We start from the raw sequence: 19,313 nt of genomic DNA on the forward strand, positions 1-19,313 counted from the left end.
TAAGGAGCAGGGTTGACTGTGATCCAAAAAGAACAGAGAGGATAACGAAGATGTAAAAATAGGACAGTTGCAGACATAATCTGTATTATGAACAGTTTTTGTAGGAATGACCCTAATAAAGAGGATCTTAAGTATGTATTTATTAGGAATGGATAAAATAAGAATATATAGTCAGAAAAAAAAATTGAATTTATTCCATATGCTCTTGAATAGAACTAAAACTGATTAGAAAGAAAAGATGATTTCAGTTCATTACAAAAACTGTGTAAACAATGAGAACTTTCCAAAAGTGGAGCAAATTGCTTCCTGAGGTACTCAGTTTAATGCCACTTAAGTTGTTTGTTGATCCACTTATTAATGATATATAGTAGATCATGACCATACAGAAGTTTACACTGGATGACATCGAATTTCTCATCCTCAAAAATGCAATGATTGTGTGAATATATATACTCCATTTCTGTTGAAGAAAGGCCACAACTCACTTATGATACTTACAAATCAGGGACGGTTCTTCATGACTAGGGAAACCTGTGGAGAGAAATGTGGCACTTTTGCCTAAGAATTGTAAATGTTTTTTATTCCTACTCTACATTTTCTTTCCTCTTCTTTTTTTCTCTTCTGTTTCTTTTCTCTAACTCCCTTTTCTCCTTATTTTAAGCGGATGCAACTCTTTTGTAGCTGACATTAGATGAATGTCTTAGTTCTGACCATATCTAATGAAAATCTTTAGAGATTTAAATAGAGAAAAATATTTCAAAGCACGTGTTCATCCATCTCTCAGTAACCATATCTTGGCTGTGTCTTGATGAACTCTGATACTTTCTACTGTTTTTCTAAGTAGTTCCTTCTACTTTTAACTCCTATTACAGCTAGTTGACCTGGTGATCACAGCTCCAAATGACATAATTTCTGCCATGAACAGAAGTTAGAAGCTTGTTACCACAGCTTTTGTAGGGATAGGTGGTTTTATTATGACTATTATAATACTACTTGAGACACAACATTATCTCCTGGCTGTTTTCCTTGTATCTTAAGACAGAGGGTTAATGATATTGCCAAATTTACTGAGAAAGTATGTTATGGTAGAAAAGCTGTATACTAGAGAAACAAGAGGTCTGAGTCCTCATACTAAATTAATCTTTAAGAATTTTGAACCTCAATGTTCTAATTTCTGTGAGTTTTGGATTATGCTGTCTTTACATTTCCATTTAATAGTTATATTTTAATATAATATATAATTAAGTACTAAAAAATAAGAAACATCATATGTCTTTTTCACTTTTTTGTTTGTTTGTTTTTGGTTTTTGTTTGTTTGTTTGTTTGAGATGGAGTCTTGCTCTGTTGCCTAGGCTAGGGTGTAGTATCACCATCTCAGCTCACTGCAACCTTTGCCTCTCGAGTTCAAGCGATTCTCCTGCCTCAGCCTCCCGAGTAGCTGAGATTACAGGTGTGTGCCATGATGATGGCTAAAATTTGTATTTTTAGTAGAGACGGGGTTTCACCATGTTGGCCAGGCTGATCTCGAACTCCTGGCCCCAGGTGATACATCCACCTCGGCCTCCCAAAGTGCTAGGATTACAGGAGTGAGCCACTGTGCCTGGCCTTCACTTTCGTTTTTTGAACAATTAGCATATTGTCTGGTACCCAGTTGAAAACCTAACATTTGTTGAATGAATGAATGAATAAGTGAATTAAGATGTTTGCAATAGTATTGTAAAGTACCCAGGATAACCAAATATTAAGTGAAGAAAGCAAGTTACAAACCAGCACTTATGTACGACCCTATTTGAGGGTAAAATAAACTCATAAATATTAATATTCATATGGAAAATTTTGAAAGGATACATTTAAAAACTGTGGACAGCCTGTGGTATTGCAGACTATTCTCACTGTTTGCATGATGTGGTATTGCAGACTATTCTCACTCTTTGCGTTATGTGTTTATAGAATTTTAAATCTTACATGACTTATGTTCACAAGTTTTAGGTATAAATATATGTCTAAGTTACATTCAAATATTTTCTTTATTTTTACAATTTTATAGGTTTTTTCCGGTCTTTTAAAAGCATCCTTACTAATCCCCTGTATGTTGTATTTGTGCTTTTGACGCTGCTACAAATAAGCAGCTTTATTGGTGGTTTTACTTATGTCTTCAAATATGTAGAGCAACAGTATGGTCAGCCTTCATCTAAGGCTAACGTCTTATTGGGTAAGACATATTTTTTACTTGTGTGCTTAATAAGTGAAATACTACTAAGTACTGTATTCCAAGTGACATTTTATTGTAAAAGTGACTTTGTATTTTAGTAATACAAAATAAGTACAATTTTCTTGTATTCTTTCTCAAATGCTATTAAACATATGAAACTTGTGATGTCATTATTGCTCTGCATTTGAAGTTGTATCTTATTTTAGATGAGTTCCTGAAGAAAATGTTGCAAATAAATGGAAAATTTAGAGGTAATATCTGTATAATTGGGACTTATAATTTAGTGCTGAGATCCTGAGACAAACCCTTTTGTAATTATAATCATTATAATTCTATAATTTATGGACTTTGAAATCAAGATTCAGTTACTTACAAAAATATGACACTAATAGTTCCAAACAGAGTATCAATTTAAATACATCAAAATATGCATAATTCAAAACAAATATCATATTTTACAGAGTATTTTTTGCTACAATATCTATTTTCGATGGCATATTTTGATGTGCTTATTAAGGAAAGTTTCCTTGTATTATTCTTCCCACAATTCTAGTATTGTAGACACATTATAGAAATTCAATAAATATATGATGAATTAAACAACTTATCATGTGGTATGTAACTAGGTCATACGTAAACAAGAAAATGAATGTACTGAAGCAGGAGACCAAGCTTCCAGATAATCTCTTTATTGATCTCTTTGTAGATCTTAAAATCTAAAGATAATGTTTTGACTCCCAGTAACGTAGCCTGAGCTTTTTCCTAGAGAAGACTTCATCTTCAATAACTCTTACTAGACAATGATATGCAAAAGTTACAGGAGGGATTAAACATTATTAATCCTGTGTGTAGACCTATTTGTCAATTCAGGTTCTATATGTTTTTTAATAAATGACAAAGATATATTAATTATTCTATTGTTAAGCTCTGGGCAGATTTAGTGTGAATTATTGAGGGTTAGAACTCTATGTGAGAGAGGTAAAAGGCTTTAGATGAATTTCCATAAGCAGAAAGATGGTGTTTTGTTGTTGTTGATTTCCAGAAAAACAAAATTGCCTCATAGAAATTATCTGCTCCAACAAACAAATATCCTTAGCCACTGCCTTTTGCTATTGAGGGAACCAAACTGTCATCATTGGCAGGAACAAATTACATGGATCCCCTACCACCGTCCAGCTCTGTCATTCTTCTTTTTAAAAAGTAATAAGATTGGCATTCTACTATAAAGACACATACACACATATGTTTATTGCAGCACAATTTACAATAGCAAAGACTTGGAACCAACCCAAATGACCACCAATGATAGACTGGATAAAGAAAATGTGGCACATATACACCATGGAATACTATGCAGCCATAAAAAATAAAGAGTTTATATCCTTTGCGGGGCATGGATGAAGCTGGAAACCATCATTCTCAGCAAACTAACACAGGAACAGAAAACCAAACACTGCATGTTCTCACTCACAAGTGGGAGTTGAACAATGAGAACACATGGACACAGGGAGGGAAACATCACACACCGGGCCTGTTGCGGGGTAGGGGGCAAGGGGAGGAAGAGCATTAGAACAAATACCTAATGCACCCAGGGGTTAAAACCTAGATGACAAGTTGATAGGTGCGGCAAACCACAATGGCACATGTATGTGTATGTAACAAACATGCACGTTCTGCACATGTATCTCAGAACTTAACATGAAATTTTAAAAAGAAGCAATAATATTGAATAAATTTGATTGACATACACTGTGTTTCATCTATAAAGACATATCAGAAAACCTATATATATTACAACTTTTTTTCTTTTTTTTTTCTAGGAATCGTAACCCTACCTATTTTTGCAAGTGGAATGTTTTTAGGAGGATATATCATTAAAAAATTCAAATGGAACTCAGTTGGAATTGCCAAATTCTCATTTTTTACTGCTGTCATGTCATTGTTATTTTACCTATTATATTTTTTCATACTCTGTGAAAATAAATCAGTTGCCGGCCTAACCATGACCTATGATGGGTTTGTATATATCACTGTATCAATTGCATAATATGTTAACCATCTAATTAAGAATCTCTGTATAATACAAGGCAGAAAACAATTTTAACTAAACTTTCTTTAAGTTAAGAGAAATTTCAATTTAAACTTTTTTAAATATCTGTTTCTTAAGACCCCAAACACATTATTTTATTCATCCATTAAAAAGAAGCAACATAGGTGGTAATAATAATAACTGTTATTTATGTGGTACTTACAATTAGTAGAGGGTACTTTTATCCTTATTTTATGAATGGGAAAAGTAAGGCTTAGAGAAATACATGGATTACACAGCTAGCATTGTTAAGATTCTAATTCAAATTTGGGTTTTTTTAAGTCTAAAACTCTTAGTCTTAACCATCACTGTAATCTTGGATGGATCGCAAGAGTCACATAAATGACATTATCCAAAAGTGACTAAACAACTTTTATCTACAGTTCATATTGATGTTTAACAACTACCTTTACAAAAGAACACTTTTAATGTTGTACCAAATTTTCTTTTTTGCAAGCTAATATTGCTTTTTCTGATATTATCTACATTGGAAGTAGCATTAAGAAATATTCTATATATAATTGCATATTAGACATTGAAGAATCTTTACTTTTCCATGAATACCATGTATAGCAAAGCATTTTTAGTGCAACAGTCTCCACCTCAAATCAAGGGCAAGAATCCTATGCAGTTTTCTAATAATCTCCTGAATATAGTGCACAAGTTCAAAACTATTTTTGTAATAATACTAAGATATTATTTGCCTTTTTATTCTCATGCTCTCCTGGCAGTATAGTGATATTTTCTAATGCTCCGAGGTATGTTATTAATTCATCAATCCGACTGCTAACAATGTGTGTGCTTATGTACTTTTGTGTATTAAAATTTTCTTAGTATTACTTTCTAATATAGTACATGTCAAGAGAGCAACTTAATTTAACAAAATCCCTTTGGAACAGGCCCTCAATCTTTTATAAGAGTGTGAAGGACTTCTGAGAACCAATTTTTTTTTCCAAAAGAAAAAACCCTGTGAGGTTGACATTATTATCTATGACTTACAAATGGCAAAACTGATTTTAGAAAGAAGTACCAGAATTAATATAAACACAGATGTGACTGATTGCAATATCTGGACTGGGTCATTGTCTTAGTCCATTTAGGCTGCAAAATTCCAGGTAGCTTATTAATACATAGAATTTTTCAAGATTCTAAAGGCTGGAACATGTAAGACCAAGGTGATGGCAGATTTGGTGTCTGGGGAGGGCCCATTTCTTAATTCATAGATGGTATCTTCTCATTGCGTCGAGGCATGGTGGATGGAACAGGCAAAGGGTCAATAATTCCATTCATGAGTACTCATCCTCATGACCTTATCACTTGCTAGAGGCCTGACTTCATAAAGTCTTCATATACGAGATTAGTTTTCAATCTATGAATTTGGGGGTCGCAAACGTTCTGACTATAGTAGTCGTAAACCATTCTGCTTAACCACTCCAAGTAGTATTTCCTCAAGCAGAATATGCTTTTTAATAAAACTATTGATAATGTAATTTCTGAAGTATAAATCTTAGTTTTTCTTTTAAATTATGTGCTCATTCAAAGATAACACATCAATCCTCAATTATTATCAAACATTTGAAAGAAAATTTTTTAAACGTTTAAGCAGAAATGAATTATACAAAAAATATATTTTATAATTTTAGCTATGGTATAATCATATTTTATAATTTATAACCATTTTGTAAAGGAAATCAGTATAAAGTGTACTATAGTTTTATTTCAAAAATATTCCCAGTTTTTCTAGCCTTTTTCTATTATTCTTGATTTTTCATTTTGTAGAGGCTCTGCTTTAAGCATGTCTGATTTTTTTCTTACACATTACAATAGAGATTTTTAAATTCAACCTAGTTAAATAGCATTCATAAACTCACAAGACTTTACAGTGAGCTGAGAGGAATGTCAGTCTAATGTCATCACCTTACTGAAGAGAAACTCAGTCTCAGAAAAAAGACGTAACTTATCTAATGTGAAATTTCTTGATAGAATCATAACAACTTCTTGTCTAAGTCTTACTTAATATCTTTGGTTTGTTTTTACATTTTGCTTTTTCTAAGTCACAAGTCATGTCTTGGCAAAGATGGAGAGCATAAAATAAATAAGCATTAAAACAAACTTTGCCATTTCACATCATCAAAGCAAATTTCTTCATATAAAGAAAAATTCTGTATCTTCTCTTTTTCTTTTCCCTCTTTCTCTGCTTCCACTTCTTCCTTCTCCTCCCCTTCTTTGTCTTTTTCTTCTCTCACTCTCTCTTTTTGATATATGTCTATCATATATTTCCAGAAATAATCCAGTGACATCTCATAGAGATGTACCACTTTCTTATTGCAACTCAGACTGCAATTGTGATGAAAGTCAGTGGGAACCAGTCTGTGGAAACAATGGAATAACTTACATCTCACCTTGTCTAGCGGGTTGCAAATCTTCAAGTGGCAATAAAAAGTCTATAGTGAGTATTAGTTTTTATTTTCCTCTCCTTATTCAAAAGCAAGGATTAGATTGAAAAATTTTTTTACCAAATCTTTGTGTAACTGTAAACTGTAAGGACTCCATTTAAAAGATAAAAGAGAAAGTTTCCAATATTATCTGTTATTGTGATGGGTGTGATGTTGTATAAACAAAGTTTTATATAAAAGTCTGCTTAGGGCAAAATCAGGTTTTTCTGTTACTTGAATTCTAATTGGAGATCACCCCACTTTTTTCCTTTGAGATTATAAGACTATTACCTTTTAGAATTTGAATACATTTAGAATATCTAAAAAGTACCTAATTTGACTGAAGCCTATAATTTTCATTACTTTATCCCTCAGAATTCAGGAAAATGTCCTGAGTTAACCCATTGTTAGCACTTCCTATCTTACTAAGACAAAAATCAATATGCAATGTTATATTCGGATTCTGATCTGTTTAGCTCTGGAATCACTACCCTTTTTACTTTCTAAGAAATTAATCAAGGCTTCATGCTCACTTAACCGCCCTATTCTTGATTTTCTATTTTGATTTTTCCAAAATTGGCACTTCTACCCAAGATAATGTAGTATCCTGCTCACCTACTACCAATATATCCCACAGAAATGTCATTTCTTTCTTCTCGCAAAACCTTTCTTTCCATGTGAACTACGGTTTTTCTCTAATCTCCTGGGTAGCTCCCTATCATTGGGAATGGGTTATGGTGTTTTCCACTCAACATCTCACAAAGTCGTGTAATGTTTTCCTAGGAACTTTTACTATTACCAACATTAGTGAAACAGTCAGCTACAATTATTGCTCTCGGCCACATCCTTCTGTGTTTGATTTTTAAACATTCTCCATCTACTCTTGCCCACAGATCTATCAATTGTAATATGTAAGGGCATGTAGAACTTTAAAGAATAAAGCATCCTGGACTTTTTGAAAATATTTAAGTGCAACTTTAATAAACTTGCACAAATATGGCCCAAAGACTATACTTAAAAGCTCACACCTCAGTCATGGCAATAATGACTCTGTTGTTCGGTTGTTTCCTTTTCCTTTGCTATTTATTTTTACTTTGCTATTTTTTAAAAAATAATTCAACTCTTATTCTAGGTAAAGGGGGTCCAAATGAAGATGTATTACATGGGTATCTTGTGATAAGCTGAGGTTTAGGGTACAATCGTTCCTATCCCCCAGGTAGGGAGCATAATACCCAATAAGTAGTTTTTTAGTACTTGCTCCTCTTTTCCTCTGTCCATCCTAGCAGTCTGTAATATGTATTTTTCCTGTCTTTATATTCGTGTGTACCCAGTGATTAACTTCCACTTATAAGTGAGAACATGTGGCATCTGGTTTTCTGTTCCTATGTTAATTCACTTAAGTTGATGACCTCCAGCTGCATCCAGGCTGCTGTAAGGGACATTATTTCATTCGTTTTTGTGGCCATGTAGTATTCCATTGTCTATATGTACCACATTTCTTTATTCAATTCACTGTTGATGGGCACCCAGGTTGAGACCATGTCTTTGCTATTGTGAATAATGCTGTGATGACTATATAGGTATATAAGTAGATATGTTTTTGGTAGAATAATTTATTTTCCTTTGGGTATATAGCCAGTAGTGGGATTGCTGAGTTGAATGGTAGTTCTGTTTAAGTTCTTTGAGAAATCTCAAAACTACTTTACACAGTGACTGAACTAATTTACATTCCTACCAACATAGGATAAGCATTCTCTTTTTTCCTGCAGCCTTGCCAGAATCTTTTTTTAACGTTTTAATAACAGCCATTCTGACTGGTGTGAGATGGTATCTCCTTGGGATTTTGATTTGCATTTTTCTGATGATTAGTGATGTTAAACATTTCATGTGTTTGTTGGCTGCTTATATGTCTTCCTTTGAGAAGTGTCTGTTCATGTCCTTTGTCTACTTTTTAATTTTTTATTGTTCTTTGCTTGTTGAATTGTTCAAGTTTCTTTTTTTTTTTTCTTTTTTTTTTTTTTTTTTTTTTTTTTTTTTTTTTTTTATTATACTTTAAGTTCTAGGGTACATGTGCATAACGTGCAGGTTTGTTACATATGTATACTTATGCCATGTTGGTGTGCTGCACCCATCAACTCGTCAGCACCCATCAATTCATCATTTATATCATGTATAACTCCCCAATGCAATCCCTCCCTCCTCCCCCCTCCCCATGATAGACCCCAGTGTGTGATGTTCCCCTTCCCGAGTCCAAGTGATCTCATTGTTCAGTTCCCACCTATGAGTGAGAACATGCGGTGTTTGGTTTTCTCTTCTTGTGATAGTTTGCTAAGAATGATGGTTTCCAGCTGCATCCATGTCCCTACAAAGGACGCAAACTCATCCTTTTTTATGGCTGCATAGTATTCCATGGTGTATATGTGCCACATTTTCTTAATCCAGTCTGTCACAGATGGACATTTGGGTTGATTCCAAGTCTTTGCTATTGTGAATAGTGCCGCAATAAACATACGTGTGCATGTGTCTTTGTAGTAGACTAATTTATAATCCTTTGGGTATATACCCAGTAGTGGGATGGCTGGGTCATATGGTACATCTAGTTCTAGATCCTTGAGGAATTGCCATACTGTTTTCCATAATGGTTGAACTAGTTTACAATCCCACCAACAGTGTAAAAGTGTTCCTATTTCTCCACATCCTCTCCAACACCTGTTGTTTCCTGACTTCTTAATGATTGCCATTCTAACTGGTGTGAGATGGTATCTCATTGTGGTTTTGATTTGCATTTCTCTGATGGCCAGTGATGATGAGCATTTTTTCATGTGTCTGTTGGCTGTATGAATATCTTCTTTTGAGAAATGTCTGTTCATATCCTTTCCCCACTTTTTGATGGGGTTGTTTGTTTTTTTCTCGTATATTTGTTTGAGTTCTTTGTAGATTCTGGATATTAGCCCTTTGTCAGATGAGTAGGTTGCAAAAATTTTCTCCCATTCTGTAGGTTGCCTGTTCACTCTGATGGTAGTTTCTTTTGCTGTGCAAAAGCTCTTTAGTTTAATTAGATCCCATTTGTCAATTTTGGCTTTTGCTGCCGTTGCTTTTGGTGTTTTAGACATGAAGTCCTTGCCCATGCCTATGTCCTGAATGGTACTACCTAGATTTTCTTCTAGGGTTTTGATGGTATTAGGTCTAACATTTAAGTCTCTAATCCATCTTGAATTAATCTTCGTATAAGGGGTAAGGAAAGGATCCAGTTTCAGCTTTCTACTTATGGCTAGCCAATTTTCCCAGCACCATTTATTAAATAGGGAATCCTTTCCCCATTTCTTGTTTCTCTCAGGTTTGTCAAAGATCAGATGGCTGTAGATGTGTGGTATTATTTCTGAGGACTCTGTTCTGTTCCATTGGTCTATATCTCTGTTTTGGTACCAGTACCATGCTGTTTTGGTTACTGTAGCCTTGTAGTATAGTTTGAAGTCAGGTAGCGTGACGCCTCCAGCTTTGTCCTTTTGACTTAGGATTGTCTTGGCAATGCGGGCTCTTTTTTGGTTCCATATGAACTTTAAAGCAGTTTTTTCCAATTCTGTGAAGAAAGTCATTGGTAGCTTGATGGGGATGGCATTGAATCTATAAATAACCTTGGGGAGTATGGCCATTTTCACGATATTGATTCTTCCTATCCATGAGCATGGTATGTTCTTCCATTTGTTTGTGTCCTCTTTGATTTCACTGAGCAGTGGTTTGTAGTTCTCCTTGAAGAGGTCCTTTACATCCCTTGTAAGCTGGATTCCTAGGTATTTTATTCTCTTTGAGGCAATTGTGAATGGAAGTTCATTCCTGATTTGGCTCTCTGCTTGTCTGTTGCTGGTGTATAAGAATGCTTGTGATTTTTGCACATTAATTTTGTATCCTGAGACTTTGCTGAAGTTGCTTATCAGCTTAAGGAGATTTTGGGCTGAGACGATGGGGTTTTCTAAATATACAATCATGTCATCTGCAAACAGGGACAATTTGACTTCTTCTTTTCCTAACTGGATACCCTTGATTTCTTTCTCTTGCCTGATTGCCCTAGCCAGAACTTCCAACACTATGTTGAATAGGAGTGGTGAGAGAGGGCATCCCTGTCTTGTGCCAGTTTTCAAAGGGAATTTTTCCAGTTTTTGCCCATTCAGTATGATATTAGCTGTGGGTTTGTCATAAATAGCTCTTATTATTTTGAGGTACGTTCCATCAATACCGAATTTATTGAGCGTTTTTAGCATGAAGGGCTGTTGAATTTTGTCAAAAGCCTTTTCTGCATCTATTGAGACAATCATGTGGTTCTTGTCTTTGGTTCTGTTTATATGCTGGATTACGTTTATTGATTTGCGAATGTTGAACCAGCCTTGCATCCCAGGGATGAAGCCCACTTGATCATGGTGGATAAGCTTTTTGATGTGCTGCTGAATCCGGTTTGCCAGTATTTTATTGAGGATTTTTGCATCAATGTTCATCAGGGATATTGGTCTAAAATTCTCTTTTTTTGTTGTGTCTCTGCCAGGCTTTGGTATGAGGATGATGTTGGCCTCATAAAATGAGTTAGGGAGGATTCCCTCTTTTTCTATTGATTGGAATAGTTTCAGAAGGAATGGTACCAGCTCCTCCTTGTACCTCTGGTAGAATTCAGCTGTGAATCCATCTGGTCCTGGACTTTTTTTGGTGGGTAGGCTATTAATTGTTGCCTCAATTTCAGAGCCTGCTATTGGTCTATTCAGGGATTCAACTTCTTCCTGGTTTAGCCTTGGGAGAGTGTAAGTGTCCAGGAAATTATCCATTTCTTCTAGATTTTCTAGTTGATTTGCGTAGAGGCGTTTATAGTATTCTCTGATGGTAGTTTGTATTTCTGTGGGGTCAGTGGTGATATCCCCTTTATCATTTTTTATTGCATCTATTTGATTCCTCTCTCTTTTTTTCTTTATTAGCCTTGCTAGCGGTCTGTCAATTTTGTTGATCTTTTCAAAAAACCAACTCCTGGATTCATTGATTTTTTGGAGGGTTTTTTGTGTCTCTATCTCCTTCAGTTCTGCTCTGATCTTAGTTATTTCTTGCCTTCTGCTAGCTTTTGAATGTGATTGCTCTTGCCTCTCTAGTTCTTTTAATTGTGATGTTAGAGTGTCAATTTTAGATCTTTCCTGCTTTCTCTTGTGGGCATTTAGTGCTATAAATTTCCCTCTACACACTGCTTTAAATGTGTCCCAGAGATTCTGGTATGTTGTATCTTTGTTCTCATTGGTTTCAAAGAACATCTTTATTTCCGCTTTCATTTCGTTATGTACCCAGTAGTCATTCAGGAGCAGGTTGTTCAGTTTCCATGTAGTTGAGCGGTTTTGATTGAGTTTCTTAGTCCTGAGTTCTAGTTTGATTGCACTGTGGTCTGAGAGACAGTTTGTTATAATTTCTGTTCTTTTACATTTGCTGAGGAGTACTTTACTTCCAATTATGTGGTCAATTTTGGAATAAGTGCGATGTGGTGCTGAGAAGAATGTATATTCTGTTGATTTGGGGTGGAGAGTTCTATAGATGTCTATTAGGTCCGCTTGGTGCAGAGATGAGTTCAATTCCTGGATATCCTTGTTAACTTTCTGTCTCGTTGATCTGTCTAATGTTGACAGCGGAGTGTTGAAGTCTCCCATTATTATTGTATGGGAGTCTAAGTCTCTTTGTAAGTCTCTAAGGACTTGCTTTATGAATCTGGGTGCTCCTGTATTGGGTGCATATATATTTAGGAGAGTTAGCTCTTCCTGTTGAATTGATCCCTTTACCATTATGTAATGGCCTTCTTTGTCTCTTTTGATCTTTGATGGTTTAAAGTCTGTTTTATCAGAGACTAGGATTGCAACCCCTGCTTTTTTTTGTTCTCCATTTGCTTGGTAGATCTTCCTCCATCCCTTTATTTTGAGCCTATGTATGTCTCTGCATGTGAGATGGGTCTCCTGAATACAGCAGACTGATGGGTCTTGACTCTTTATCCAGTTTGCCAGTCTGTGTCTTTTAATTGGAGCATTTAGTCCATTAACATTTAAGGTTAATATTGTTATGTGTGAACTTGATCCTGCCATTATGATATTAACTGGTTATTTTGCTCGTTAGTTGATGCAGTTTCTTCCTAGCCTCGATGGTCTTTACATTTTGCCAAGTTTTTGCGATGGCTGGTACCGGTTGTTCCTTTCCATGTTTAGGGCTTCCTTCAGGGTCTCTTGTAAGGCAGGCCTGGTGGTGACAAAATCTCTAAGCATTTGCTTATCTGTAAAGGATTTTATTTCTCCTTCACTTATGAAACTTAGTTTGGCTGGATATGAAATTCTGGGTTGAAAATTCTTTTCTTTAAGAACGTTGAATATTGGCCCCCACTCTCTTCTGGCTTGTAGAGTTTCTGCCGAGAGATCTGCTGTTAGTCTGATGGGCTTCCCTTTGTGGGTGACCCGACCTTTCTCTCTGGCTGCCCTTAAGATTTTTTCCTTCATTTCAACTTTGGTGAATCTGGCAATTATGTGTCTTGGAGTTGCTCTTCTGGAGGAGTATCTTTGTGGCGTTCTCTGTATTTCCTGAATTTGAATGTTGGCCTGCCCTACTAGGTTGGGGAAGTTCTCCTGGATGATATCCTGAAGAGTGTTTTCCAACTTGGTTCCATTTTCCCCCTCACTTTCAGGCACCCCAATCAGACGTAGATTTGGTCTTTTTACGTAATCCCATACTTCTTGCAGGCTTTGCTCATTTCTTTTTCTTCTTTTTTCTTTTGGTTTCTCTTCTCGCTTCATTTCATTCATTTGATCTTCAATCGCTGATACTCTTTCTTCCAGTTGATCGAGTCGGTTACTGAAGCTTGTGCATTTGTCACGTATTTCTCGTGTCATGGTTTTCATCTCTGTCATTTCGTTTATGATCTTCTCTGCATTAATGAGTCTAGCTGTCAATTCTTCCACTCTTTTTTCAAGATTTTTAGTTTCTTTGCGCTGGGTACGTAATTCCTCCTTTAGCTCTGATAAGTTTGATGGACTGAAGCCTTCTTCTCTCCTCTCGTCCAAGTCATTCTCTGACCAGCTTTGATCCGTTGCTGGTGATGGGCTGCGCTCCTTTGCAGGGGGAGATGCGCTCTTATTTTTTGAATTTCCAGCTTTTCTGCCCTGCTTCTTCCCCATCTTTGTGGTTTTATCTGTCTCTGGTCTTTGATGGTGGTGACGAACTGATGGGGTTTTGGTATAGGTGTCCTTCCTGTTTGATAGTTTTCCTTCTGACAGTCAGAAGGACTCTCTGTTGGTCTGTTGGAGATTGCTTAAGGTCCACTCCAGACCCTGTTTGCCTGGGTATCAGCAGCAGAGGTTGCCGAAGATAGAATATTGCTGAACAGCGAGTGTACCTGTCTGATTCTTCCTTTGGAAGTGTCCTCTCAGGGGTGTACTCCACCCTGTGAGGTGTGGGGTGTCAGACTGCCCCTAGTGGGGGATTTCTCCCAGCTAGGCTACTCAGGGGTCAGGGACACACCTGAGCAGGCAGTCTGTCCGTTCTCAGATCTCAACCTCCGCGTTGGGAGATCCGCGGCTCTCCCCAAAGCTGTCAGACAGAGTCGTTCGCGTCTGCACCGGCTCCCGCTACTTCCCCTGTTGGTCTTCAGCTGTGCGCTGTCCCCAGAGGTGGAGACTACAGAGACAGGCAGGCTTCCTTGAGCTGCTGTGAGCTCCACCCAGTTCGAGCTTCCCAGCGGCTTTGTTTACCTACTTAAGCCTCAGCAATGGCGGGCGCCCCTCCCCCAGCCTCGCTGCTGCCTTGCGGATAGATCGCGGCAGACTGCTGTGTTAGCAGTGAGGGAGGCTTCGTGGGCGTGGGACCCTCCCGGCCAGGTGTGGGATATATTCTCCTGGAATGCCTGTATGCTTACAGCGCAGTATTGGGGTGGGAGTTACCCGATTTTCCAGGTGTTGTGTGTCTCAGTTCCCCTGGCTAGGAAAACGGATCCCCTTCCCCCTTGCGCTTCCAGGTGAGGCGATGCCTCGCCCTGCTTCAGCTCTCGCTGGTCAGGCTGCAGCAGCTGACCAGCACCGATTGTCCGGCACTCCCTAGTGAGATGACCCCAGTACCTCAGTTGAAAATGCAGAAATCACCGGTCTTCTGTGTCGCTCGCGCTGGGAGTTGGAGACTGGAGTTGTTCCTATTCGGCCATCTTGCTCCGCCCCCCTCAAGTTTCTTATAGATTCCGGATATTAGTCCTGTGTTAGATGCATGATTTGCAAAGGTTTTCTCCCGTTCCATAGATTGTCTGTTCACTCTGTTGATTATTTCTTTTGTTGTGCAGAAGCTCATTAGTTTAATTATATTCCACTTATCAATTTTGTGTGTGTTGCAATTGCTTTTGAGAACTTAGTCACAAATTTTTTGCCAAGGCCGATATCCAGAATATTTTCTAGGTTTTCTTCAATGGCTTTTATAGTTTTACATTTTAGTTTGTAGTACATCTTGAGTAAATATTTTTTATGAAAAGAAGGGGTCCAGTTTCGTTTTTCTGCATACAGTTAGCCAGTTATTCCAGCACCATTTAATGAATAATGAGTACTTTCCCCATTGCATTTTTTTTTTTTTTTTTTTTTTTTTTTTTTTTTTTTTTTTTTTTTTTTTTGCTAACTTCATTGAAGATCAGGTGTGTGACGGGTTTTAGGTGTGCAACTTTGTTTCTGGGTTCTCTATTCTGTTCCTTTAGTCTATGTGCCTGTTTTTGAACCAGTACTATGCTGTTTGGTTACTATGGCCTTTTAGTATAGTTTGATATCAGGTAATGAGGTAATGGAATGACTCTCACTTTGTTCCTTATGCTTAGGATTGCTTTGACTACTCAGTCTCTTTTTTCGTGTTGAATTTTACAATAGTTTTATTCTAATTCAATGAAAAATGATGCTGGTTGTTTGATAAGAATACCATTGAATTTGTGGATTGCTTTGGGCAGTACAGACAGGTTAATGATAATTTTTCCACCAATCCATGAGAATAGAATATTTTTCCACTTGTTGGTGTCGCCTATAATTTCTTTCATTGGGGTTCGCATTTATCCTAGTAGAGATCCTTCACTTCTTTGATTTAAATGTATTGCTAGGTATTTAATTTATTGTGGTTATTCTAAGTGGAATTGCATTCTCGATTTGGGTATCAGTTTAACTGTTATTGGTGTATAGAAATGCTACTAAGTTTTTTCCATTGGTTTTGTATTGTGAAACTTTATTAAAGTATGTTATCAGTTCTAGGAGCCTTTTGGCAGAGTCGTTAAGGTTTTTGAGATATAGAATCATATCACAGTGCAGAGAGATAATATGAGTTCATTTCCTATTTTTCATGTTTTACTTCTGTCTCTTTCCTGATTGATCTGTCTAGGATTTCCAGTAGTATGTTGAATAAGAGTGGTGAGAATGGGCATTCATGCCTTGTTCCTGTTCTTAAGAAGAATACTTCCAGCTTTTGCCCATTTTATATGATGTTGGCTATGGTTTTATCATAATGGCTCTTATTATTTTGAGCTATGCTCCTTCAATGCCCAGTCTGTTGAAGAACTTTATCATAAAGGGATGGTGGATTTTACTGAAAGCTCTTTCTACATCTGTTGAAAAGCTCATATACTGTTTATTCTAAATTCAATGTATGTAGTGAATCACATTTATTGATTTGTGTATGCTGAACCATCCTTACATCTCAAAAATAAAACCTACTTGGTCGTGATGAATTAACTTTTTGATGTGCTGCTGGATTCAGTTTGCTGGTGTTTTGTTGAGGAATTTTGCATCTATGTTCATCAGGGATATTGGCCTGTTGGTTTGTTATTGTTGCTGTGTCTTGCTAGATTTTGGTACCAGGATGATTCTGGCTTCAAAAAATGAGTTAAGAAAGAATCCTTCTTCCTCAATTTTTCAGAATAATTTCAGTACAGTGGGTACTCGCTCTTTTTTGTATTTCCAGTAGAATTTGGCTATGAATGCATTTGGTCCAGGGCTTTTATTGATAGGGAGGTTTTTTCAGTACTGATTCAAATTTGGAACTCCGTATTGGTGTTCAGGGTTTCAATGACTTCTTCATTTAGTCATGGATGGTTGTGTGTTTCCAGGAGAATGAGAATGACCCAATTAATACATGGTCCCTCTTTGCACACTAGTGAAGGCCTGAAAGTGATGTAATATTAGAACCCTGAAAAGAATTCTGTCTACCACAAGACATAATCTACATTATACTGGCAATGACTATGCCATTTGGGGGCTACTGCAAAGTTTTTATTATTTATTTATTTATTTTTTACTAAATCCTCGATAATGAACCATCACTTCTTAAAACAGTGTTCTTTGTACCAAACCTTAGTTTTATTGACCACTACACTTGTTCCATAAAAAATTCTTCTATATTATTCCTAGTGGAAAAAAATAGTAAGAACTGTAAGTTTGGCAGAACTGTACTTGTATAGATTTAAATTCTTCTACAATTCTTCCTTCAATAATTGGTCTTTAGTATTAATAGATTCAAGGTGAGCCTCCCTTAAACTTTTGCCTAGATTTAGAACAGAATTTATTAAAGCCACCTATCTACATAAACTGTCCAACTGATTAAAAATCTGAAATCACTTGTTTCTACATTTTCCACTTCTGTGCTCTAAACACTAGTGGGGCATTCTGTTGTGTTTAATGTCTCTGGTAATAATATCATCTGTCATTATGTCCTTGGATTTTGTGTATGCCTGCTAAATTAAAATTTTAACATCTCTACCTGCCTCTATTTTTCCTGAACTCAGTGCCATTTTCATGGGTGACTCCAGTTAAATTTTGATTCCTCCCAAACTGCTATATTATCTGAATTCTTTGGGTAATTCCTCTTCAGAGCATGTCTCTGAAACTAAGAAATTATCCAAAAGATAATCTCTGTTCTGCAGAGAGTAAAAGGGAATGGAAAATAATTATTAAAGAGAATCTACAGACATAAGAAAATTATAGACAGAGTTCTAAACACTAACTTCTTTGTTTCTTAATTTTAAAATTAAGAATGAACTAAATGTCAATCATGAATTACATTTTCTTATATAGAAAGAAATCCAAAAAACTATTTTACATTTTATCTGTTCAGCAACTGTATTTTTAGAATCTTCATAAACTGTAAATATATTAGTTTGAACAAGTGAGACTTCACTGGATATAATGCAATGTATTTGCAGCACTGTTGTGTCTTCCAAATTTCTTATGTCATATTTTATACACAACATTTCAGGTGTTTCATAACTGTAGTTGTTTGGAAGTAACTGGTCTCCAGAACAGAAATCACTCAGCCCATTTGGGTGAATGCCCAAGAGGTGATGCTTGTATAACGAAATTTTACTTTTTTGTTGCAATACAAGTCTTGAATTTATTTTTCTCTGCACTTGGAGGCACCTCATATTTCATGCTGATTGTTAAGTAAGTATGACTTTTAAAAACATTTTCATATGCATGAGACTATAAACACACCTAATGACCTAATGATATGCATATTTTTATATAATATACTGGGATTCAAATTCATATTTTGTCAAATTTTAATTTTCTGAGAATTCATTTTATTAAAATTACTATGAACTCTCAAGGCCATAATTAATAATTTTGCCTCTAATTTTTCCATTAAGAAGTCCAGATTCCATACTTTCTTCTCTTACTAAGAAGCTGATGACATAGATCGGCAATTGCCTCAGTTGTAAAAGAATCTCCCTAGGATTCTAAAAGAACCTTTTGAATTTTGAGTTGCCTTGCATCCTAATGGGTCTGTCAGGGTAAATCTATTGATTTCACTAAAATAAAGCATTTGAAAACTACATAGAAAATATGCTCCATTTGATAATAACATTCCAAAGCTTTTAATCCACACACAGCATGACTTTTATAATATCCTTGTAGAAAAATAAGAAAATCCACAGAAGAATTCATTCTTTTCTTGGTTCATTAGAAAAGATACAATGCTTGATGAATATTATATGGTAAATGAAGCCAATAAGATACTTGTTGTCGTACAACTTTCAAAATTACAGGAAAGACTGGTGTGAGATAAATAATCTTAAAATCAAAACATATTTATAAATTGTTCTGAGTCCTCATCAGGAAAAAGATTTCCCTAAAAAGAAAGATTCAAAAGGGAAAGTTAATTTAGGATTGGGTGGGGGGGGGGCAGCTGTGAAGAAGAGGAATCAGAGTACATCTCAAAATAAGTAACATTTATTCTAAAGGTCTAAAGAAAAAGCCAAATCAAAGGGTTTCCGGGAGAAGGTCTGGGTGCTGACGCCTTAACACAGGAAAGAGCTGATGTGTTTGAGAAATGGAAAGAAGCTGGCAGATTGAAACATACTGAATGAGTGGTTGTGACACATGATAAGATTGGAGAGTTAGGCAGGGTGCAGGGAATGCATGTCCTACTGGCCAAGTTGATTCAATCACCTAAAACTGATAACATGTAAATAATTGGTCTAAGATCTTAAAAATATACATGTGTAAGTATAGTGATCTGGGTTAACATTCAATTGTACTTTTAAAACCTACATAGTTGATCACAAGTTCAC

General features: G+C 36.1%; 1 protein-coding gene across 1 annotated transcript in view; it reads left to right on the forward strand.

Moving 5' to 3' along the window:
• Positions 1-19,313, forward strand: part of SLCO1B1 (solute carrier organic anion transporter family member 1B1) — a 115,071-nt gene that overhangs the window by 65,150 nt on the left and 30,608 nt on the right. Inside the window, exons 9-12 of the mRNA XM_010361360.2 lie at positions 2,048-2,212; positions 4,033-4,228; positions 6,585-6,750; positions 17,999-18,183. Of these exons, the coding sequence (XP_010359662.1) occupies positions 2,048-2,212; positions 4,033-4,228; positions 6,585-6,750; positions 17,999-18,183 (712 nt within the window). The remainder of the gene's footprint in view (positions 1-2,047; positions 2,213-4,032; positions 4,229-6,584; positions 6,751-17,998; positions 18,184-19,313) is intronic.

Source organism: Rhinopithecus roxellana, chromosome 10, assembly GCF_007565055.1.
Source record: "Rhinopithecus roxellana isolate Shanxi Qingling chromosome 10, ASM756505v1, whole genome shotgun sequence".
NCBI lineage: Eukaryota > Metazoa > Chordata > Mammalia > Primates > Cercopithecidae > Rhinopithecus > Rhinopithecus roxellana.